The sequence below is a fragment of the Typopeltis vanoorti genome, chromosome 5 (genome assembly GCF_054136105.1).
Source record: "Typopeltis vanoorti isolate ZY-2024b chromosome 5, IOZ_Tvanoo_1.0, whole genome shotgun sequence".
Classification (NCBI taxonomy): domain Eukaryota; kingdom Metazoa; phylum Arthropoda; class Arachnida; order Uropygi; family Thelyphonidae; genus Typopeltis; species Typopeltis vanoorti.
Window position 1 is genome coordinate 39,709,009 of NC_143553.1, and position 26,699 is coordinate 39,735,707.

At 34.3% G+C, this 26,699-nt stretch overlaps 1 protein-coding gene across 2 annotated transcripts in view; it reads left to right on the forward strand.

Moving 5' to 3' along the window:
* The window catches only part of LOC150106330 (protein regulator of cytokinesis 1-like), a 253,410-nt gene that overhangs the window by 81,882 nt on the left and 144,829 nt on the right, over window positions 1–26,699 (forward strand). For both annotated transcript variants that reach the window (XM_090392371.1, XM_090392370.1), the window contains exons 4-5: window positions 671–841; window positions 18,691–18,840. In XM_090392371.1, the coding sequence (XP_090248497.1) occupies window positions 671–841; window positions 18,691–18,840 (321 nt within the window). The remainder of the gene's footprint in view (window positions 1–670; window positions 842–18,690; window positions 18,841–26,699) is intronic.

A 26,699-nucleotide genomic window follows, 5' to 3' on the forward strand; every position in this document is an offset into this window, starting at 1 on the left:
TAGTTTAGGAATCACATTGCTAAAATGGTAAGAACATCACAATGGATTATGCAGTGATGAGGAGGATCTTGGCATGTAGAAGCAAAGAGGTTATAGTTCCTTTGTATAAGGCCTTCATCAGGCTCGGGACTACTGTGTGCAGATTTAGTTGCTGGTTTTCAAGGAAACGAGGATATATTAGAGAAGGTTCACATTAAGTCAGTTGCAGGACTGTGGAATATGGACATATTGATGGAATGCAACTTTTCGAGCCTTCTGAATAGGAGAGGGGGGGGGGGATATGATTGAGACATATAAGAGTTATCATATTAATGTAGAGATTTTTCATAGAGTAGAGAGAGAAGGGTAGAACAGGAGGTCATCCCTGGAAGCTGTATAAGGAGGATGTGAGCAAGGGGGTGAGAAGCAGGTTTTTTTTATGGAGAGTAATTGGTGATGCAGAAACTGTGAATGGGTTAAAGGCACCGTTTCATGATCTTTTTGCATGAGTGTGTGGACCTTCCGCAATGAATCTTTTGACTCTGTGGAGGTCTTGATAGTTATTATTTCTGTGCAACTTTGGTTGAGACTTTTCATTAGTTTATAATAGTTCTCAGATTGTCTAAAAGTAGTAGAATTTGTTTTTAGCAATAATGTTGTAAAAAGCACTTTCTAATCTTCTCTTCAATAGGAATGTAGACAAAAGAAATTTCATTCACTTAAAAACCTTCTTATTGAGCTTATGGACAGCATGGAAATGTTTCCAAATACTTCATTTGAAACAGATGTTATATGTAATGAGGATGAGGACTTTGTTCTCTCAAAAGAGAATCTTCAAGCATTGCAGGATCTCACCAATAAAGTAAGTTGTTTATTTCTGTTAATTCTGATTTCTGTCCAAGTCCAAACATTTGGGATAAAGTATTTTCTGAGTGATTTATTATAATCATTATTTATTTGTTTATTTATCTTTACTGTAAAAAATGTCTACTTTATTTTTATTTAAAAATATAATTTTGTAACATGATAAATCCTGAAATATATATAATTAGACTAATTCCAACATGAGACAGGGAAAAAAAAAACATTAATTTTAAATAACTATAAATTCTATAATACTGTTATGAAAAATGATGAATGTTTTCAAATAAAAAATTTAAAAGGGATTAAAAAAGAAAAAGAATGGTTAGTTTGGTAATTTAGTAATTTGATGTGTGACTGCACACTCCAACTAACATACAGCCCATGGATTATTAAATACATAGCAGTATGAACTCTACAGAACTGGGGATCTGTAGAGTTCATATAGTTCTTGATTATGTCTTCTCCATTTGTCTATTGTATTATCTCTTTCTTATAGGTTCATAAACTTTTCTGAGAATTTTTTTTCAAAGATCTGCATGGCTTTTGCATCTTAGTCTGTTATGCTCCAGGTTTCTGCTCCATATAAAACAATAGGTCCAATGATTGTCTCTTGTATATTTCTGTTTAACTCTGATTGGAATTAAATAGAATTTTGGAAATTCTATTTAATTTCCAAAATGAAATTGGAATAGAATTTTGGAAGATAGTAAATGATGTAGTGAATGATAAGATCTATTAGAGGCATGCAATCTAGCTTCAAAGATATTCTAGATGTTTGGTGTAATTACTTTGAAAGATTGCTAAAAAAACAGTTTCATTAAGGAATACACTTTCATTAAGGGATACACTTTAACACAAATAATTGAGAAATCTTGAGAATATAACAAGGATTTGTATTTAAGTTTTATTGATCTGGAAAGAGGCATATGACAGGTGCCAAGAGGAAAGTTTTTCAATCCATACTTGAAGCAGAAAGAGTAATTAAAAATATGAAATATGAAAGACAACTGGAGTAAATGAAATTTGGCCAGAAATGCTCAAATATGGAGGTAAAAAGAGTTTTACAGTGGCTGCATTGAATAATTCAGAAGGTTGAATTCCAGAGGATTGGAGTAGAGCTCTCATAGTACAAATATATAAAAAAGGAAATACAGCTGAATGTGAGAATTACAGAGGTATTTCCCTATCAGTGTTTCTGGTAAGATTTATACAAGTATACATGAGAAACAGCTAAGAAAAATTGTGGAAGGGAAGTTTGGTGAAGAACAAGTTATATTTAGGCCAAACAGAGATTTTCAGCATCAGATTTTCACTTTAAGACAAATAGTTGAAAAATCATGGGAATATAACAAAGATCTGTATTTAAGTTTTGTAGACCTACAAAAGGCATATGACAAGGTTCCAAGAGAAAAGCTATTCAAAACTCTACAGTTATATGGTGTCAATGGGGCATTATATGAAGCAATACATAATCTCTATTTAAGCTGTGAGTCAGCAGTTAGAATTGAAGGAGGTGCAGGAAGATGGTTTGAAGTAAAATCAGGTGCGTGACAAGGGTGCACATCATCTCCACTGTTATAGTACTTATACTTTTTTTTTTTTACTTCTTTATACTTTTTACTTTATACTTCTGAATAAAACCAACACAAGTCTGCAAGATTCCTTAATTAAATTGAATAACTGTTGTCATAAATTTGGTATGAAAATCAGAAATTAATAGACAAAGACAATGAAAATATGCAGAAACATTGAAAATATCAACTCCATCATGAATGATGAACCTATAGCACAAGTAAAACATTTTAGATTTTTGTGCACAATATTTAGTGAAGATAGTAAATTCAGTTGACTTCCTACCATAGTAGGAAGTCAACTGAATAAATTTATATGGAACAAGAAAGAAATTAGTCAAAACACTAAATTAGCTGTTCAAGTGTTCAGTGTTCAAGCCAGTTTTAACTTATGGATCTTAAAGCTGGGTTAGAAGTAAAACTCTAGATCAAAGACTAAACACCTCTGATATTAGAGTTCTGAGAATGATTGGTGGAGTGAACAATGGCATCAATGGAAGTATCACATTAAAGATGAGGATATTAGGAAAGAACTTGCAATTGTTAGCATTCAAGAATGTGTTAGTAGAGCTAATCTCTGGTGGTATGGTCACTTAAATAGAATGGGAGAGGAAAGATTAGCAAAATAAGTGTTGAAAGAAGAAGACCAAGATGTGGATGGATTGATACAGTTAAAAAGTGTCTTAAAAGACAAACATAAGATCTGATATTGGAGTCTTGACAGATAACAGATTAATATGGAGGAAAATTATTAATCGGAAGTTAGTAATGGTGTAACTCTTTCTTGTTGTGCTATCATAATTAACCTATAAATTCCCTAAAAGTATGTATCAGGAATTTGATTATGATGATTATGTAAACTGGTCATTTTCCCCTTGATTGTGAATTCTATATACTTTTAAGTATCAATTTTATCCTGGTTGATTTGATTTGTAATCTTAGTTTTTCAGCAGCAGTTTGAAGTTGTCTGAATGTTATTCTAATGTCTTCATCATTTTCTCTGAGGTGTATATCATCTGCATATCCTGATATTATTGTTCTGTTTGTGTCCTCTTTTACAGTTTCTCAGACATTTTTCTAATGCTAAATTAAAAAAGATCGGTGAAAGGATATTATCTTACTTCAATCCTGTTTTAATATCAAAAAGTTCAGATCTAATTCCACTAGCCAGTTCCATGCTTTGACTGTCAATAATGCACACTTTGATTAACGTATTATCTTATGAGATATTCCTAGTTCATCTAATACTAATAAAGGCCTTCTCTGTGAATGCTATCATATGCTTTTCTGAAATCCATAAATAAAATATGGACCTGCAGATAATATTCCCATTTTCTTCTGGTATCTAAGTGTAAAAATCTGGTCAACTGTATCTTTTCTTCAGCATAAAGTAAGATTCTTTTTAGCATATTAGATAAAATTTTGTAGCTGGTTGACAGTAGTGATATTCCCCTGTAATTTTCATATTCATTTTTGTTTCCCTTTTTATACACTGGAATGATCAGCAATTCTTTCCATCCTGTGGGTATCTCTCTCTTTTTTTTTCTTCTCCCATATTAAATTTACCAGCTTACCTATATACGGTACTAAAGTACTATAGGTTGACCAGGCAACCTCTCATATATGGGCCCAACATAAAAAAAAAAAATGTAAGTGGTTAATCCACATCCCCATATTTGAGTGTGGCTACTATTCTATCAGTACCTGGTACTTTGTTATTCAATGTTTTATACTTTCTTCTACTTCAGCTAGTTAAGTTTTAAATCTATCTGGGTGACAAGTATGATAAGTATTCTGTTTAAAAGATTCACAATTTAGGAATTTGAAGTACTCTCTCCACCTATTTGCTGTTTCATCTCTAGTGGTTAATGTATGTCCCTTACTATTTTTGATTATTGATATCTTCATATGTGGACCTGTTTTTGAGTTTTTAATTTCATAAAAAATATTCTGGGATTATTTACTTACTATTCATATAAAAATTTTTCTTTTCTATTGTCTGATTATTTTGTCTTTGCTGTTCTTTGTATCTTTGAGCCTCATGCATATCAACAGAATTATTAAACCAAATGCTTTTATGTTTTTTGTTTTTCTTTAATGCCATTTCACATACTTCATTAAACCATTTTTACACTATTTTTACCTTAAATTCCAATTGAGTTTTCTGCTGCTACTTTTATGCTGTCCATGATATGATTCCAAATGTTTTCAATATTTTTATTCTCTTCCAGCTGCACATTTTTCAGTTTCTGTTTAAATTCACACTCATATTTTCTTCTCTTTTCTGTTTTATCTGGTTTGTTGATATTATATCCCAGTTGATTTGCATGCTGAAAAATATTTACTGTTTATTTTAACCTTAATGATAAATGCTAGTGTTTGGATCAGTCATAAGTCATAAATGTTGATTAATTTTGATGGTATATATTAGAACACAGACTGATAAGTAAATAATTATTTATTGACTTATTGCTGATATTTCATTGGTATTCTAACCAGCATCTTCAGAGCACAAAAAACAGTTTGTCATAGTGCACAAGACAACAACAATCTGGTATAACAGTGGGACTAGTTAGAACAATTGTAGCTACAACACAAAGTCCTAATTTGGCACCCTCTATTTTTCAATTAGTGATACATTTGTGAATAGTGCGGTGATATCAGAACTCGCCATTATGTCTGACTGTTTTGCTGTAGTTCTCCATGGCAGACAGTATCCTAAAAATGCTAATCCACAGAGCAAGAGCAATTTGTTCCAATGACAATGCTCTTGTGGCTTAACTTGCACACTTATGTCACACTTTCTTAACCAGCTATAATCCTCATAAGATAGACAAAATACTAAATGCTCCCCAGAAATATTTCCTACTGTCTGCCATGGAGAACTACAACAAAACAGTCACCATCCCATACATTGGGGATGGTGACCAAAGGCACATCGGAAAAGATATCTTGAGTGCTTAATAAACATCAGCTACGCACCACATTTAAAACATGTCAAATTGGCTACTCTCATTCATTCACCTAAGGACAGCATCTCTCCTTTATCACATCCAGGAGTCTGCAAAGTACCGTGTTCATGTGATCAAGCTTGCTACGGTCAGACAGGAAGAACTGTGGACATCCAATTCTGTGAACATAAAAATTGCATCCCGCACCATCGCTATGGCAAGTCAGGTCTAGCAGACCATGTTTTAGATATCTCTCCACACAGGGTCAACTGGAAAAAAACCAAAGTGCTGCACAGAAGCTTTTACAAGTCAGAGAGATTGTTCTTAGAATCAACAGAAGCCTTGAAACATACTCTGAACCTCAACAAGTATGGCTATAAATTTGCCTAAGATTTGGGAGACAGTCATCTTAAGACATAACTAGTATCTTCTTTCTCTCTTTTTTTTTTTTAACATAGAGGGCACCAAATTAGGACTTTAGCCTTTGTGTTGTAGCTACAATTGTTCTAAGTAGTCCCATTGTTACACCAGATTGTTGTCTCGCACACTATGACAGACTGTTTTTTGTGCTCTGAAGATGCTGGTTAGAATACCAGCAAAATATCAACAATAAGTCAATAGATAATTATTGACTTATCAGCCTATGTTTTTATTAATATATGTCGTTAAAATTAATCAACATGTACAACAAACACGTAATCCTTCCTACACAAGTCATAAAGATCATCGCGCTTGGCAGTTGTCTAGATTGTGTGTGTTACTTTACAGGAAAAGAAATCAACATTGGTCATGGTCTGAATAGTATAGAGACAAACAGTATCAACAACATAATATACACACCGTCATAGTTTAGTTAGTATTGACGACTCCCTTTGTTTTGAAAAATTTTGGTTCAAATCACATCTATGATATGAAGAACCTTTTATAAAGGCTTTTTCAACTGAGAGTGAGTTTCATATGGAGTTGGAAGTATTATGATCCTACAAAACAACCATATAAGCCCATATCAGCCAGAAGAATAATTGCAATTAACATACATCATACACTGGCCTCATAGCTTTAGTTGTTTTAATACCCCATTGACACCATATAACTGTAACATTTTGAATAGCTTTTCTCTTGGAACCTTGTCATATGCGTTTTCCAGATCTACAAAACTTAAATACAGTCTTTGTTTTATTCTCATGATTTCTCAGTTGTTTGTCTTTAAGTGAAGATCTGATCCTGACAGCCTCTATTTGACCTGAATCCAGCTTGTTCTTCACCAAGCTTTTCTTCCACAATCTTTCTCAACCGTTTCTCAAGGATATACAGAGTGAATGAGAAACAGAGGTCGAAATCTTAACAGGAACACTCGTTAGGAAATACCTCTGTAATTCTGACATTCAGTTTTATTTCCCTTTTTATATAGTGGTACTGTGAGAACTCTACTTCAATCATCTGGAATTCGTCCAGGCCTTCTGGACTATGCAATGCAGCCACTGTAAGACTTTTATATCTCCATACATAAGCATTTCTGGTCAGATATCATCTATCTACTCCAGCTTCCTTTCTACATTTCAGGCTTTTGATGGCTTTTTCTACTACAAGTATGGATATGCCTGTTGAGCGTTTTTTTTTTTACCACTGTGCTGTGACTGATAGTTTCATTTAGCTGTTTTTTTAAGTAATTACTCCTTACATCGCTAAACAAATATCCAATTGTCTCGTGAATTTTCCCGAGCTCTCCATTGAGGGATCATTATCTGTAAAATAACTTCCTAACTTTCTTGCCAAGTCCAATCCTTCTGCTGATTTCTTTAAACTGAATTTTTTAACGGATTCATCACAATCAGAATCTTCGGCAGAACTTTTCCCGCCATTTGGTTTGACACCATCTATTAATTGTACCAGTTCCTCCTCATTTAAATCTGTTTCTCCATCAATTAAATTCACTAATTTTGTTTTCAACCATATCGCAAAAGCCCTCTCCACCAAAAATGTGTGCATCGTTTATTATACGACATAGCTCGGCATCCACTGGAGGTACGAAATTTTGTTCCAGAATGGCTTCAGGCCATATTTTTTTCCAGCATGCATTCAGCGTAGAGGGTTGTAATTCTGTAATGGACAGAGAAATAATTTTTACACAATTCAGTATTGAAAACTCTTTCCATGCTTGAGGCAGTATCATGTTTGGATTAGATTCCATTTTTTCCAAAATTAATTGAAATGTTCGCCGAATATAATATGACTTAAATGTTGATGTTATTCCTTGGTCAAGTGGTTGAATAAATGAAGTAGTATCAGGCGCCAAAATAGTTATTTTAATATTCGGATGGCTTAAATTTGTTGGGTGGCCTGGTGTGTTATCTAAAATTAGTAGAATTTTGAAGTCCATATTCTTTTTCATTGTGTAACTTTCTACATCGGGTACAAAACACTTGAACAACCAATTTTCAAACATGCTAGCTGTAACCCATGCTATTTTGTTGGCCCGCCAATAAACAGGTAGGGTGAACTTGTCGAGCCCTTTCATCGCACGAGGATTTGCGGATTGGTTAATAAACATTGGTTTTGTCATGTAATCACCTGATGCATTACTACAAAACAGTAGGGTAATTCTATCTTTGGAAACTTTGAATCCAGGAGCTGATCTTTAATTTTTCGAAATATAGGTGCGTTTTGGCGTTTTTTCCCCAATATAACCCAGATTCATCCGCATTGAACACCTGGTCTGCACTCTAACCACTTTCTTTAATTTTTAAAAGTTCTGCTGGGTATTTCTGGGCAGCTTCAACATCTGCTGATTCTCCCTGGATTTTATGATTATACAAAGAAAACCGCTTTTTAAAGTTTTCGAACCAACCCTTACTGGCACAAAATCCATGCTGAGAGATTTCTTCTGAAGAATCTTGATCGAGTTCTTTTAAGTGTTTATAAACTTTGAGAGCTTTTTGCTTAATAAGGTGTTCATCCAAAGGAATTTTCTTTTGAGTGCAATCTTCTATTCAAATCATTAGAGATTTCTCCATTTTTTCTATTAGAATATCGCGAACACGAGTAACGTTCTTTGCACTTACCATTGACTCAGCAATAACACTTTCTCGGATTTTATGTTCATTTTGTTTGATTGTTTGAATCGACACACTTATGATTTTAAACGAGCTTTCCTGGCAGAAAATGAAGACAATTTTCAACAATAAACACTTTATACAGTAAACATTAGATGGCGAACCTATGGCACTCGTGCCAGAGGTGGTACGTCTGAGAATTTTGCTGGCATGTCAACGATTTGCAAGTGATATCCTTTTATATGCTTATAAATTATTCATGTTTTTTTTTTTTTTAATTGTTACAATACATACAAGTTGAATTTTGTTTTACACAAGACAGCAGCTATAAAGACGTGCATATGATTGGTGCGGCATTAACAAAAGATCGCGTGACCCAAAGACAAAAACAACCGACAAGTGTGTTGAGTTGAAATGCTAATTCTCTTCAATTGAATTCCATAACATCTGAAACTGTCATAACAACATTCACTATTAGTTTTAGCACATTCACAACAGGGTGTCATTTATCATTCCGATGGAACTTCTCATTACTGACTGGCTCAACTCTCACAAACGTTTCAACCCTTGATTGAATTTTATGGCTTCTTGGCAGGCGAACTCACACATTTATTATATGGCATGTTTCAATTCTTGGTAGTCTTTTATTTTAAGTTAGCCTTTGTGATCTGTCATAATGACATCGAGAATTTCAAATGCAATAAAACAAACTAATTTCATAATTGAAAAATTGGACGATAGTATTTAGTTAGATACTGTGTTTCGGTGCAACATATGGTTTTGCTCAAGTCTATACAGCATAGTTTCTGTGAGAGGAGACGTGATTTATTAGTTAGTGCCATTTTTATTCCATCTGTCTCTAATTGCACTATTTGTTGAGAATGATACAGACTGCAAAAGTATTTTATTGTATCACTTATTCAGTGATACAATAAAACTAAATTCGATACTTACAACTACTTGCGCGATACGGGCAGACACAAATTTAACGAAGATAAAATTTGATTTTTAAGTCCCACGGTGAAAAATAAATAAATAAAGGGTTACTATAAATTGTAGATCCGTTATATTGAAACTGCGTTGAACAAGGGATACTACAATTTGTAGACCACGTTATGTCGAAACCGTTATATGAGGGTTACCTGTAATTCCATATTTATATAGTCTTCTCCTAGTGTTATTCTTATTTAAGTTCTGACATACTAATATTTTATGCTAAGTTGTTCTTTCTTTTATCAGTCTACAGATTCAGAAAATTGTTTACTCAGTTTTTTTAAGGCCGGCATTTCTATTTTTACACTTTTTTTTTTTTAATTTCATTCATATATTTTATACAATGGAGATTAAAGGGTTTAAGATATGTTCTTTCTTGTGGTTATCAGTTGCTTTAATATCATTTTTGTTCTAGGTATTTATCAGAACTTTTCAGCCCCCCCCCCCTCCCTCGTATATTACTGTTATGGCTTTGATATACTCTAGATAAGTGTTCCATTTTCCTGATTTTTTTTTTCTTTTTTAAAAAGAGCTAAAATTAGCATTTTTCTTTTGTTTTAATTTACCCATTTCTACTAGCTGTCCTTTTTTTTTATTTCTCTGTTCCACTTGTCCTCTCTTCTTTTCTATTCCTTTTTTTTTTAAATATCTTAACTTGTTCAGATTTTCTCATTCCTCTTCTGTGTCATTTGAACTTTTTTTTTTTTTGTTTTTTCATCAGAACCTTTGATATAAAGCTGATGTTGAAATTTTATCATGAAGCAATCTTGAAAATTTGTTGATAAGCATTTTTCATCTTATTAACTAACATGGTTTAAACCCAGTGTGATGTTGTTGATGAAATATATCACACATGCTACTCTTCATATTATTTCAATGGTGTCCCAATACGTTTGCATCCATGTTTTGACTGATAAGCATATCATGGCCATTTTGGTGGTTGAATCAGATTTTTGCCATTACGATTCTGATGATTAGATAAGAATTTAATTTGAAATCTTTATGTACTTTTGTATTTTATGTACTATGGGTGTGCTAAGAATGCTTCTCTTTTTATTAATCATGTACATATACTCATGTTCATAGAAACTACATCACCTTATATAGTGTTTAGTAATTAGGCTGTGGGTTCGAATCCTGCCGTGAGCATGGATATTTGTGATTGTCTGTGAAAATCCTACTGGTGGTGGTTGTCGGCGGTATATTGCATTGGTGTAGATGATGAAGATAGTTGTGGTTGGTGGAGATCTGGGAATTGTAGAGTAGGTGCCCTCCCTCGATGAGTCTTTGGACTCCCTGAAGATGTTATGTAATAATAATAATATTTTGTTGTATTACACCATGTATCATCCCTATGTCTTTCTGTATAATGTAATAGTTGCTACTATTGGGTCAGAATTTTTTATGCTATAAATAGACAGCAAAAAGTTAGTTTTTGTTTCGAATTTTTGTGTTGAGATTGCCATGGATAGTTATGTGCAGTTAACACTTTGATAGAAAAAGTGCTATCGAAGCTTTGAATAGAGACGGCTATTCCATTTTACAAATATCCAGTATAATATTCCATGTACGTGTGGCCTCTCCTACATTGGACAAACTTCAAGAAGCCTTGAAATCAGACAGAAAGAACATGTTGGAGATGTCAATCATAACAGGACGATCACCTCTGGTTTAGCGCATCACTTTTCAACTTCTAACCATTCTATAGACTGGGAAAATAGCTCTATGCCCTACGTAGATGATGATTTCAGACACTGATTATTCAAAGAAGCAACAGTCGTTCTACAAACAGGCAGCAACCTAAACAGAAACCAAGGTGCCATATTGAATGAGACTTGGAAAAATTTAATCAATTCACTCAGTTTGATGGAACTACAGTATGCCAACAATCATATAATGCGTGCTCATGCAATGCGTTTTCAGGACACTGACTAAAGATTCGCAATACATGCTGACATTGTCATGTGAACATAACAACTTAGCTACCTTATAGTTACTAATGGTTTTGTATTCTTTATACTTTGTGCATTTTTCATATTTTTTTTGTGTTTACCGTTCAAGCCTTGAGAAAGCTAGATAGTTGCTAGCGAAACTGGTGGGCATTATTATATGAACATATATAGTAATTAAAAAAAACCTATGGTCACATAAACAATAATAAGTCTTATATTTTAACACTTCATGACCAAATATGAATACTTTAAAGGATGTTTCCTGTCAAAAATGAAGGAAACCGAATCTGCTGAAAGGAAGAAGGGAAACAGGAAGAAAACTACTGTCTACATCATGCCAAGATAGAGTTCTAAAGCAGCTGTGCCCCAAAAATCATTGCGCATCATCCAGAAAACTGAAACATGACTGGTAAGAAAATGAACGGCAGTTGTCGCAAGCTCTGTAACTGTCAGGAGAAGACTCATTTGACAGGGACTCATAGCAAGGCACCCTAAAAAGAACTCTTGTTAACCAAAAAAAAATTAATATTGAGTCGGCTAAATTGATGCAAAGAGCATGCCAAATAGACCCTTGATTAGAGGAAAAGAGTAATTTTTTTCTGACAAAAACTTTAATTTGCAGGGCACAAACAGCAGACAGAGTTCGAAGACGATCAGAGAAAAAAATTCAACCCTGACTGGTGTCAACAGTCAAATTCTCAGCAAGTCAGATGATCTCGGGCTGCATGTTGTGTCATAGTGTTGGTTGCTTGCATTTCACAAAAGGTTTGATAAATGCTGAAGTGTATCAGAAAATTTTAGAATTGCTGCCTACTATCACAGACCACTTCAATGTAATGACAAACTGCATCTTTCAGGATGACTCTGTCCCTTGTCTTAGTGCAAAAAGTGTAAATAATGCTATTATAATCCTAAAATGTACCATACGAATTTAGCTTAGTACTACTTAAAAAACCTTTACTTTTTGTTGGAGGTTAATAAGTGACTCAATTAACACTTGATTCAGCAACTACTGTGACCAGGAAACAACCCAGATCTCAATCCCTGTGAGAATTTGCAGTCCCTAATGGAGACTGAAATACACAAGAAGAAGCCAAAAACACTTCATGACCTCCAAGAAGCCATTATAAGGGTATAGAACCATGAATTGACAGTTGCATCCATCTGGAAATTGATTTTGTCAATGCCTCTCTGATGCTAAGCTGTAATAGAGGCAAGAGGAGGACCCATGAAGCACTGTGAGGTCAAACTGAATTTTGATACTGGTATTTGTTTTACAAGTGAAATATCACTGTCCACTCCATTTTGAAATATTTGCAAATTTGTCAAGTTTGTTGTAATTTCCTAATTATGTCATATCTTGTACTAAAAAGAGTGAAATATGAATCAAAAATAAAAATGTTATATTACCTTCTTAATTATTTGTGACAATTATTGTTATCACCCCTTTTTAAATAGGCATTCAGATTTAATTACCAAAAAAACATGGTTACAGTAGGGTGATGCGGTTTTTATGAATGTGTGGGTCTGTGTGTGTTTAGTTGCTTGTAGGTCAAAGCCAGATAATTGGGAGAAGATCTCCACATCGCCTTTTGGGAATGCAGAGAACTGACTTGAGCTTCTGACCTAATGTCCAATCCTTATCTTCACTTGATGTACCTCTTTAGTAGGTATCTACTGGCAATTTGGGGCTGACCAAATTGATTGTACTCTGTTGGCTTTAACCATAAATGTATGTGATTGTACAACATGATGAGATTTCATGCTAACTGGGGGTAACTTGTTTAATCACGTTTCCTGCTGATTTCTTCAGGAAACCAGGGTGAACAGTGAAAGTCAGCTACTGGATCAAGTTGCAGCTCAACAACTAGAAGAAGAATAAACCCAATATTAGAAGGACTAACATTAGGAACCATGATTAGAAAGAGTATTAGAAAGTTTTTTACCTTGGGTATAATATACATTAAAGATACCAAGCTATTTTAAACCTGGTTTTACTCCATTTCCCAAGTAAGCAAACAGACCAGTAAGTCAAGTTTGCGCCTGCAAGTAGTGCAAGTCTGGGTGACCCCGCATGTAGTGCAACTCGTGGTAAAGGTGGAATAAGCTCTGATCACTATTCTTAATATTTACCCTTAATGCAAAGCACATCTCCTGGAGGAGATGTATGATGCTATGTATTAAAGGCAAGGGGCCACTACCCAGACCGGTTTCGACCTTTATTGAGGTCTCATCAGTGGGAGCCAGGCTTAGAAATACTAAGATTTAAGTAATTTAGAGCTTATAAGTATTTTACCAAAACAAGTTACCATAAGGTGCTTTGACCTTATTAAATAAAACTTTCAGATGAGAGATAGATGTAGAAAGTTTTTTACTTTGAGTATAATATACGTTAAAGATACCAAGCTATTTTAAACCTGGTTTCACTCCATTTCCCAAGTAAGCAAACAGACAAGTAAGTCAAGTTCACGCCTGCAAGTAGTGCAAGTCTGGGTGACCCCGCACGTAGTGCAAGTCTAAGCAACTCGTGGTAAAGGTGGAATAAGCTTACTTAAATAAATACTTAAATCTTAGTATTTCTAAGCCTGGCTCTCACTGATGAGACCTCAATAAAGGTCAAAACCAGTCTGGGTAGTGGCCCCTTGCATTTAATACATAGCATCATACATCTCCTGGAGGAGATGTGCTTTGCATTAAGGGTAAATATTAAGAATAGTGATCAGAGCTTATTCCACCTTTACCACGAGTTGCTTAGACTTGCACTACGTGCAGGGTCACCCAGACTTGCACTGCTTGCAGGTGTGAACTTGACTTACTTGTCTGTTTGCTTACTTGGGAAATTGAGTAAAACCAGGTTTAAAATAGCTTGGTATCTTTAAAGAAAGAGTATTAATGGAGAGGAAATCGAACTTGCAGAAGAATTGAAATGTATGATGTGAAAATAATTGGAATTACTGAGACAAAGAAGAGAAAAACAGGTGAGATCTTAATAAATAAGTATAGGATGTTATTTTCAACAATAATGATGGAGGAAAGGAAGGAGGAGTAACGATAGCATTCAACACCAAACATTAAGATAAACTTCCTGATTGGAAGGGCAGTTTCAAGTAGAGTTATGTGGGCAGACTTAAATGGTAAATAGAACAATGAAACTTATTTGTGCCCAGAAGGTTCTTCTAAGGAAGAAGTGAAGGAACCTTTTGAGTAATTAGAACAGGCAGCTGACATAAAGAAAATGAATTTCAGATCCACAACAGAAAGTGTGGATCTGAAAAGGAGATCTGAAGAGCAGAGAAGCAAATGAATCCCACCAGGCACATAGCAACATTTTGGGAAAATTTAGAGAAATGGGCAAAGCCAATAATAACAGTAAGTATTTACTGAAGTTCTGCTTAGGACACAGACTAGTCATTACTGACACCATGTTTCAACATAAAGATGTGCATAAGTTCACATGGAGAGAAAACATAAGAAATGAGAAAAGCCTCATTGACTACATCATTATTGATAGTGGTATCATCATGCTGGTTCAGGATACAAGAGTATACAGAGTATTTGAAATCAGAAGTGACCATTACTAAGCAGGAAAAAATGGATGTTTCATTGAAAAGAACAATATTTTAGAGAGAATTAAAGTGATCAGCTTTTACAGTAAATTGTGGACTTAACTATACAAACATTATTGAAGAAAAATTTGAAAACAAGAACCAAACATTGGAGTCTCAGTGGCATACTCTAAAGAAGACATTGATTCAGCTAGGGACGTATATGGTGAAGATGTTTGCAAGGATAGAAAAATAAGAACACCGTGAGACAAGGATGCACATCATCTTCACTCTTATTCATCATCTATGTGGATGACATATGTGAAGGAAAGTGACATTAGGCCTAATATTAGAATTAGAGATGTCAAACTTAGCTCTTTTCTTTATGCAGATGATGTTGTACTCCTACACACGTCTAATACAAGTCTCAAGGATTTTCTAACTAAATTGAATAACTACTGTAACAAATTTGGCACAAAAATCAACAATAAAAACACTAAAACAAATAAAATCGCCAAAACTATGACAATTGGCAAGAACATAGAAAACTTCAGCTGCATTCTGAATGGAGATCCTATAGAACAAGTAAAATATTTCAGTCATTTAGGCACAGTTTTTATTGAAGATGGCAGGTTAAATCTGGAAATAGATAACAATAAGCAAAGCTGATATGGTGGGTAGTCAGTTGAATAAATTTATAAGGAATAGGAGAGAAATTAGCCAAAACACCAAACTAGCAGTGTACAAGACAGTGTTTAAACCTGCTTTAAGTTATGGATCTGAGAGTTAGGTTAGAAATAAAGCACTTGATCAAAGACCAGAGACCACAGATATGAGGGTTCTGAGAAAATTAGGGGAATGAACTGATGGCAAAACTAGCTAAAACAGAAGTCATGGGAGGACTTTGGCAAGAACATAGAAAATATCAAGAAAGTGGCAAAATATTCTGGAGGTTGTTGAAGAAGCTTAGGAATGGGGGGAAGAGTGCTGTAAAAGGAGTTAGAGATGATAAAGGTGACATGAAAACAGGAGAAAAAGATATCCTTGAAGTATGGAGTGATTACTTTGAAAAATTGCTAAATGAAACAAGCAGTGATGACAGCACAGTGGTAAAAAACACTGTCCAGGCATGCAGTCAGTAATACATATCCATACTTGAAGTAGAAAAAGCCATCAAATGGCTTGAAATGTGGAAAGGCACCAGAAATGCTGAAGTATGGTGGTATAAAAGTCTTACAGTGGCTGCACTGCATTGTTCAGAATGTCTGGACAGAGGGACAAATTCCCAATGATTGGAGTGGAGCTCTCATAGTACCCATATATAAAAAGGGAAATAAAACTGAATGTGAGAATTACAGAGGTATATCCCTACTGAGTGTCCCTGGTAAGATCTATGCAAGTATACTTGAGAAACGGTTGAGAAGAATTGTGGAAGAAAAGCTTGGTGAAGAACAAGCTGGATTCAGGTCAAATAGAGGCTGTCAGGATCAGATCTTCACTTTACGACAAATAGTACAGAAATCATGGGAATATAACAAAGATCTGTATTTAAGTTTTGTCTATTTGGAAAAGGCATATGACAAGGTGCCAAGAAAGAAGCTATTCAATACGCTACAGTTATATGGTGTGAATGGAACATTATATCAAGCAATACTTAGTCTTTATTTGAGTTGTAAGTCAGCAGTTAGAATTGAAGGAAGTACAGGAAGATGGTTTAATGTTAAATCTGGTGTGAGACAAGGATGTACATTATCCCCTCTGTTATTCATTATCTATATAGATCACATTATGAAGGAAAGTGGTATTAAACATGATATCAAAATTGGAGATGTTAATGTCAGCTCTTTGCTTTATGCAGATGATGTTATACTTCTAAATAAATCTGCTACAAGTCTGCAAGATTCCCTGACTAAATTGAATAACTGTCGTAATAGATATGGTATGAAGGTCAGCAATAAAAAGATGAAGACAATGAAAATAGGCAGAATCATTGAAAATGTCAATTGTGTTGTGAATGGAGAACCTGTGGAACAAGTAAAACATTTCAGCTACTTAGGCACGATTTTTACTGAAGATGGTAAATTAAATATAGAAATAGACAACAGAATCAACAAAGCTGGTATGGTAGGAAGACAATTGAAATATGGAATAAGAGAGAAATTAGTCAGAACACTAAATTAGCTGTATACAAGACAGTGTTCAAACCAGTTTTAACTTATGGATCTGAGAGCTGGGTCAGAAGTAAAACACTTGACCAAAGACTAGAGACCGCAGATATAAGAGTCTTGAGAAAGATTAGAGGCGTGAACAGATGGCATCAATGGCAATATCATATTAAAAACGAGAATATTAGGAAAGAACTTGACATTGTCAGCATCCAGGAATGCATTAGCAGAGCTAATCTCTGGTGGTATGGTCACTTAAACAGAATGGGCGAGGAAAGATTAGCAAAACAAGTGTTCTCTGCCAAGATGGCAGGAAAATGACCCAGAGGAAGACCAAGATATAGGTAGATTGATACGGTACAAAGTGCTTTAGACGATAGAAATATAAAATCTAGTAATGTTGGAATCTTGACAAGAAACAGACTGATTTTGAGGAAAATTGTAGATAGGAAGTTAGTAATGGTGTAAATTTTTCATGTAGTACTATCATATCCTGTACACCCCTTGAGGGTACATGGCAGGAATTTGATGATGATGATGATTAAAAAATAAGATATTAGAAAAGAATTTGACATTATTAGCATTCAAGAATGTGTCAGCAGAGCTAATCTAAGATAATATGGCCACTTAAATAGAATGGGTGAAGAAAGGTTAGCAAAACAGTGTTTGATGCCAAGATGGCAGGAAAGAGACCCAGAGGAAGACCAAGGTCTAGGCAGATTGATTTGGTTAGTAGTGCTCTGAAAGCATAAAATGTCAGATATGACAATATTGGAGTGCTCACAAGTAATAGATTGATTCGGAGGAAAGTTTTTGATAAGAGATTAATAATAATGTAAACTTAATCATGTAGTACTGTCATAGTAACCTTAACATCTCCTTTGGGGGGGTACATATAAGGGAAATTGATGTGTATTTATATTTATTTATTTATTTTATTTTTTAATATAGTCTGGAAATCCTGCTTTAGAGATAAAATGTGAAACTTTTTCCATATGCTTCAGGCTTTCCAATAAATGATGCAGTGGTCTCACACAACAAAAAGTTTAAAGATAATAAAATTTATCTCCCACTTAAGGACAATCACAAACATCCATGACCATGTCAGAATTTGAACCTGCAGCTTATTGGTTGGAGAGTAATGCACTAACCACTCAACCAACCAGGCTAGATTTTTCAAATAGCAGGATTAAAATGTGCAATTATATAATCAGTGTTGTCATATTTTACATTGATTAATAATAATGTATAGTATCATATATAAGAATAACACATCTCTAAATACTTCATGTGATGTACAGTGTTTATATATTGCATTTAAGGATGAAATTTAGCAAGCTTTAAATAGTTCATATGACATACTATATTTATATATTGCATTTAAGGATGAAATTGAACCACCTGGAAGTTCACTGATAATAAAATCATTTCATTGCCAACAGTTCTTCTGCTGTTGCTATTCTGTTCACTGATAATGAAATTGTTTCATTGAAAGAAGGTGCACCATTAATTAAATTATACATTTCATTATCAAAACTCCCACTGCTTTTTTGTGTTTGTGTGTGTATATTTCCAGAAATTTTTTATTTCATTTTTAAAGCTAATATTTCTTTGTAGATACTGTGCCAGAAGGACCAGAATGAAAGACTCGCATCTGAATTAAAAGATAAGCTAAATATACTGTGGGATAGATTAAATGTCAGCCAGCTTGATAGATTGCAGTTTTTAAATAACCATAGTGGATTCAAACCATCTTTACTTCAGGCTGTAAGTGTGGTCCTTTTTCATTTAAGTACATTAACCAACAATGAACTTACTCTAACTAAATTGTTTATCATTAGTGAAAGGCAGTGCTGCCCTTAGACCTGGTCCCTACTCTTTAGAGGGTATGCCTATCACAAAAAGTTTAAAATATATATATACGTATAAAAAGAATGAAATATTCAGAATCAGTCTTATGGAAAAAATAAGTTTTATGGAATGAATATATAATGATTTATGAATTATATATGTCTTTCTTTTATTACTCACCCAAACATTACCAGCCATCAACAGAATCCCCATATATACACAGTAATAATTAAATTCAGGGGTGCTTAAGGGTCAAAGCTGTATAACTGAGAGGAGACCTCCACATAGCCTTTAAAGGAATGCGGAGAACCGACCAGGGCTTCTGACCTAATGTCCAATCCTCACCTTCTCGTGGTGCACCCTGTTGGGTATCTACTTTGATACTGAACGAACGAGGATGGGCTGGCAATTTGGGATTTAGCCGACCAAATTGTATTCTTATTGGTTAAACCAAAATAAAAAATGATGGTACAGCATGACAAAATTTCATGCCGGCTGGGGCGTCGCCCGGTTAAACAAGGCCCCCGTTGTTTTCGCCAGGGAACCAGGGCGAACAGCGAAAAGTCAGCTACTGGAAAAAAATCTGAAAACAAACCCCAACTCAACATCACCAGAGTTAAAGATCGGTACTATCAACGTAAGAAGCCTGAATGGCAAAGAAATGGAGCTAGCTGAGGAATTAGATAAGTACCAGATCGACATAATAGGGGTGACTGAAACAAAAAAGACCAAAACTGGTGAGATCTTTCTGAGCAATAAATACAAAATGTTATATTCAGGCAATAACAATCAAGGAAAAGAAGGAGTAGCCATAGTATTCAACACAAAATACGAGGCTAATCTTCTTGAATGGCAGTCAGTCTCAAGTAGAGTAATGTGGGCAAATATGAGAATGGGGAACTGGACAATGAGACTTATTTGTGCCTATGGTCCCACAGAAGGTTCTACTAAGGTAGAAGTGGAGGAATTTTTTGAGGCTTTAGAAAAAGCAACTGACACAATGAAAAAGGAAAAGTTGGTCCTTGTTGGGGATCTAAATAGTAGAGTAGGAAATGATTGTGAGACATACAAAAATATTTTGGGAAAATTTGGAGAAAAGAGCAAAGCTAATAATAATGGCAAATATCTGTTGGATTTCTGCTCAGGACATGGACTGGTTATTACTAACACCATGTTCCAACATAAAAATGTGCACAAATTCACATGGAGAGAAGAGGCTAGGAATAAGAAAAGTTTCATTGACTATGTTATTGTTGATAGTGATGTTTTCTCCCTGGTGCAGGACACCAGAGTGTACAGAGGATTTGAAATTGGAAGTGATCACTATTTAGTCTTGAGCAGGATAAAATTGAATTTCATATTGAAAAGAATAACATGTAAGAAAGTTTTAAAGCGAATAAAAGTTGAGCAGCTCTCAGATGTAAACTGTAGACTAAAATACAGAAATATTATTGAAAAGAAAATGAAAGAGTTTGAGAACAGGAATCAAACCTTGGAGATTCAGTGGCAAACTCTGAAGGAAACATTGATTGATTCTGCCAGAGAGGCATGTGGTGAGGTTGTGTGCAAAGATAAAAAAATCAGAACTCCCTGGTGGACACAGGAAGTTAAAGAGGCAGTGAAGGAAAAGAAGAAAGCATATCAAAAGTTCCTGGCAAATAAGTCAGCTTTTACTCTTACAGAATACAGAGACAAATGTAAGAAAGCTAAACAGTGTGTAAAACTAGCTAAACAAAAGTCATGGGAGGACTTTGGCAAGAATATAGAAAATAAATATCAAGAAGGTGGCAAAATATTCTGGAGGTTGTTGAAGAAGCTTAGGAATGGAGGAAAGAGTGCTGTAAAAGGAATTAGAGATGATAAAGGTGAAATGAAAACAGGAGAAAAAGATATCCTTGAAGTATGGAGTAATTACTTTGAAAAACTGCTAAATGAAACAAGCAGTGATGACAGCACAGTGATAAAAAACACTGACCAGGCATGCAGTCAGGAATACATATCCATACTTGAAGTAGAAAAAGCCATCAAAGGCTTGAAATGTGGAAAGGCAGCAGGAGTAGATGATATTCGACCAGAAATGCTGAAGTATGGTGGTATAAGAGTCTTACAGTGGCTGCACTGCATAGTTCAGAAAGCCTGGACAGAGGGACGAATTCCCGATGATTGGAGTAGAGCTCTCATAGTACCCATATATAAAAAGGGAAATAAAACTGAATGTGAGAATTACAGAGGTATTTCCCTACTGAGTGTTCCTGGCAAGATCTATGCAAGTATACTTGAGAAACGGTTGAGAAGAATTGTGGAAGAAAAGCTTGGTGAAGAACAAGCTGGATTCAGGCCAAATAGAGGCTGTCAGGATCAGATCTTCACTTCACTTTACGCCAAATAGTCGAGAAAGCATGGGAATATAACAAAGATCTGTATTTAAGTTTTGTCGATTTGGAAAAGGCATATGACAAGGTGCCAAGAGAGAAGCTATTCAATACGCTGCAGTTATATGGTGTCAATGGGGCATTATATCAAGCAATACTTAGTCTTTATTTGAGTTGTGAGTCAGCAGTTAGAATTGAAGGAAGTACAGGAAGATGGTTTAATGTTAAATCTGGTGTGAGACAAGGATGTACATTATCCCCTCTGTTATTCATTATCTATATGGATCACGTTATGAAGGAATGTGGTATTAAACCTGATATCAAAATTGGAGTTGTTAATGTCAGCTCTTTGCTTTATGCAGATGATGTTATACTTCTAAATAAATCCGCTACAAGTCTGCAAGATTCTCTGACTAAATTGAATAGCTGTTGTAATAGATATGGTATGAAGGTCAGCAATAAAAAGACAAAGACAATGAAAATAGGCAGAATCATTGAAAATGTCAACTGTGTTGTGAATGGAGAACCTGTGGAACAAGTAAAACATTTCAGCTACTTAGGCACAATTTTTACTGAAGATGGTAAACTAAATATAGAAATAGACAACAGAATCAGCAAAGCTGGTATCGTGGGAAGTCAATTGAATAAATTCATATGGAATAAGAAAGAAATTAGTCGGAACACTAAATTAGCTGTATACAAGACTGTGTTCAAACCAATTTTAACTTATGGATCTGAGAGCTGGGTCAGAAGTAAAACACTTGACCAAAGACTAGAGACCGCAGATATGAGAGTCCTGAGAAAGATTAGAGGCGTGAACAGATGGCATCAATGGCAATATCATATTAAAAATGAGGATATTAGGAAAGAACTTGACATTGTCAGCATCCAGGAATGCGTTAGCAGAGCTAATCTCAGATGGTATGGTCACTTAAATAGAATGGGAGAGGAAAGATTAGCAAAACAAGTGTTCTCTGCCAGGTTGGCAGGAAAACGACCGAGAGGAAGACCAAGATATAGGTGGATTGATACAGTACAAAGTGCCTTAGACGATAGAAATATAAGATCTGATAATGTTGGAGTCTTGACAAGTAACAGACTGATTTGGAGGAAAATTGTAGATAGGAAGTTAGTAATGATGTAATTTTTTCATGTAGTACTATCATATCCTGTACACCCCTTGAGGGTACATGGCAGGAATTTGATGATGATGATGATAATTAAATTCAATCCTCTGTTATTTTGCCAACTTTCAGTCATATAAAAATCTTAGCATTACACGTTTTTCAGTTTTGGTTATGAAGATATATTGGTAAAGGTAGGAGGATAGACCTTATTTTATTTAAGTTTGTTAGCTTGGTTTATAATTTTTAAATATTTAGCGATATGGAATGCAGGTCTCCATTTGTACTATTTGTCTCAGACCGTGCAAATGTTAGGGGAGGGCCTGGTGAAAGGTTTACCATATTGAATAACACATCTTTTCAGAATACCACTGATTTTGGAAGGGCATTTATGGTAGTTTGCTATAGTGAACGACTTCACTGTAACAGTTTGCTGCAAAGAGAATTGATGGTATTACATACTTTGTAATGTATACAGTATATAAGTTTTTATATATATTATAATGTTTTTTTCATCAGAAACTACTTTAGTTCACTAGTGATGCCAAATATACTTTTTTTTTAATATTCAACAAGGATTCTGTAATTATTTGTTATTTGCAGGCATAGACTTCTGTGGCTAATTGGTTCAAAAGATATATTTCGGTTATTACACCACATTTTTTATTATACAGTTATACAAAATACTGAAATAATAGTTCCCGACAAGTTTCGTAAATCGTAGGATTTACATCTTCAGGAGGTAAATAGTATAACTTAAAATTTAAACAAGACAATTAATAAATACAAATCATAACCGTCTGTCTATTCATAAAACTCAAATAACAGAATGCAGATATAAAACGTTATTGACATTGAACAATACTGGATGATGTCACGTGTTCTTGTTCTCATTCATACAGTCCCAGCTCAGATTGAGGTAGATATTTTATTAGAGCTGACCACACTTGTTGGAAAATTAAACCTTGATTTTTATTGCATTCGGTTGGGGTTTTTAGCATATTCGCAGCTTCTTTAAATTTTCTTATATAACTGTTGTTTTCTATGTATGACATCGTCGTTTTTTGCCAGAGTACATTGTGTCCAGTGGAAGTGGTATGGAAAGCAAGACCCATTTTTTGTTCTCTTTTCTATTGTATATCTTTTTGGTGTTCAGCCATGTGTATTTCTCCAGATGTTCCTGTCTGTCTTACATAGCAAATCCCACAAGAGCAATGGATTTTGTAGAGTCCTGGTTTTTTAAGAGGAATGATGAGGTGGTTTTGGTGGATGTAGGAATCTTGAGATTTTTTCCATAGGAAGGAATGCTACTTTTATGTTGTGTTTGTTCATTAATTTGACTAGCTTATCTGTAATATTTTTGATATAAGGAAGCGAGATTGCGTTTTTGTAATCCTGTTTTATTGTGTTGTTAGCTGGAGGCATTTTAAGAATTCTCTTAATGGTTTTTGTTTCATATCCATTCTGTTGGAGGATTTGTGTTAAGTATTTAAGTTCTTCATTACATCTTTCTTGTGTGCTGGAGATATTGTATGCTCTGTCTCAAAGAGTTTTAATTAAGCTTATTTATTGTGAAGGATGGTGGTGTGAGGTTGCATTTAGAAATCTTCCAGTGTTTGTCGGCTTCTTATATACTGAGAAGGAGAGTTTACTTTCTTCATTAACTTCTAATAGAATATCCAGAAAATGAAGTTTTTTATTTTCTTCTTGTTCTGAAGTGAATTTTGTGGTGTTGGTGCAAATTGTTGAGATAATCTTTGAAATTGATAAGTTCATCTGTTGTTCCATTGAATAAGATGAAAATATCGTCCACATAGCGTAGCCATATTTTTGGTTTTTTATGGTAATTCTTAAGAGCATTGTTTTCAAATTTTTCCATAAATAGGTTTGCTAATACCGGTGATAATGATGAACCCATGGCCAGTCCTTTTTGTTCCCAGATTCTGTCTTTATAGGTGAAAAAAGTATTGTTTATACAATGTTTAAAAAGATTCAAGATGTCCAGAGGGAAGAGGTCTTCTAGGAGATTCAAAATTTCTTGTCTCGGGACGTTTGTAAACAAGCTGATAACGTCTAGACTTGCTAAGATGTCTGTTGGACCAATATGTATATCTTTCACTTTTTCTATGAAATGTTTACTATTTTTTATGAAGGAAGATGTTTTTCCTATATGTTGTGAGATCATGTTGGTGAGGTATTTCGCCAAGTTGGAAGTTGGCGAATCTCTTCCATCTACTATTGGTCTTAAAGGTATATCTGTCTTATGGATCTTTGGAATACCATATATTCTTGGTATCAAAGGATGTTTTGATTGTAAGTATTTTTTAAGTTCTATCCAGAGATGCACTTTTTTTATTCAATCATTTGTTTTTTTTGTGTGTATGCCAAGTCGGGTCTCTGTCTATGGATTTGTAGGTGTTTGTATCTTCCAAGAGACTTTTCATTTTGTTATCATATTCTGTAGCATTTAAAACAACAGTTGCATTGCCTTTATCAGCTTTTATTATGACAATATTTTGGTCATCCTTTAACTTTTTAAGGCAAACGTATTCATTGTAAGGTAGATTCCTACGAGGTAATCTGCTTTTTAATAGTAAAGCTGTACTTTCTATACGGATAAGATCTGCCGTGTTGTCCGGTAGATTTCTAATTCCTTTTTCTATTTGTGCTATGATATCAATTTTTAGTAGAAGACGTTGGGGTTAAGGCAAAGTTAAAACCCTTAATAAAAGGTTATTCTCCTCTTTTTTTAGGACTCTCGAAGAAAGATTAATAACCACTTTTGAATGATCTAGTTGTTTTTTATCTATTTCTTTATCCATTTATGTATTTCCTTATATCAAAAATGTTACAGATAAGCTAGCCAAATTAATGAACAAACACAACATAAAAGTAGCCTTCCTTCCTATGGAAAAAATCTCAAGATTCCTACATCCACCAAAACCACCTCATCATCCTCTTAAAAAAACCAGGAGTCTACAAAATCCATTGCTCTTGCGGGATTTGCTATGTAGGACAGACAGGAAGATCTGGAGAAATACGCATTGCTGAACACCAAAAAGACGTACAATGCAAAAGAGAACAAAAAACGGGTCTTGCTTTCCATACCACTTCCACTGGACACGATGTACTCTGGCAAAAAACGACGATGTCATACATAGAAAACAACAGTTATATAAGAAAATTTAAAGAAGCTGCTAATATGCTAAAAACCCCAACCCAATGCAATAAAAATCAAGATTTAATTCTCCATCAAGTGTGGTCAGCTCTAATAAAATATCTACCTCAATCTGAGCTCGGACTGTATGAACGAGAACAAGAACACGTGACATCATCCAGTATTGTTCAATGTCAATAACGTTTTATATCTGCATTCTGTTATTTGAATTTTATGAATAGCCAGATGGTTATGATTTGTATTTATTAATTATCGTTTAAATTTTAAGTTATACTATTTACCCCCTGAAGATGTAAATCCTATGATTTACGAAACTTGTCGGGAACTATTATTTCAGTATTTTGTATAACTGAATAATAAAAAAATGTGGTGTAATCACTGAAATATATCTTTTATTTGCTATTTACTTACAAAATCAAAGAGATCTGTCGGTAATGTTGCAACAGAAACAAATAAGATTTTAATATTCCTATTAACAGTTTTCCTCAAATTAATCATATCTGTCATTATGTCAATATTGTTGATATTAAATTTCGAAAGCACTTCTTACTGAATCAGTCCACCTAGATCTTGTTCTTCCTGCCATCCTATCAACAACAAAAAAAAAAAAAAAAAAAAAAAAAAAAAAAAAAAACTTATTTCGCTAACCTCTAATTTCTGTTTAAGTGAACATAATCTGTGAGAATAGCTCTGCTAATACATTCCTGAATGCTAACAAATGTCCTTTCCTAATATATATATTTTTTTAGATATGATTCTTTTATCTTTTCACTACTGTATGTAATTTTATCAACTCTTGTATCTGTGGCTTTTCATCTTTGAAATGTTTCATTTCTAACTCAGCTCTCAGATCAATTAGTTAAAATTGGTTTGAATACTGTCTTGTATACAACTAGTTTAGTGTTTTGGATAATTTCTCTCTTATTCCATATAAATTTATTCAATATGAACTTCCCATTATACCAGCTTTGCCGATTAAGTTGTGTATTTCCATATTTACTTTGCCATCTTAAAAATTGTCTAAATAGTTGAAATGTTTTACTTGATAAGTGATGCATTCAGGAAACACCAAATACATTCAGGATGAAGCATCCTGAATGT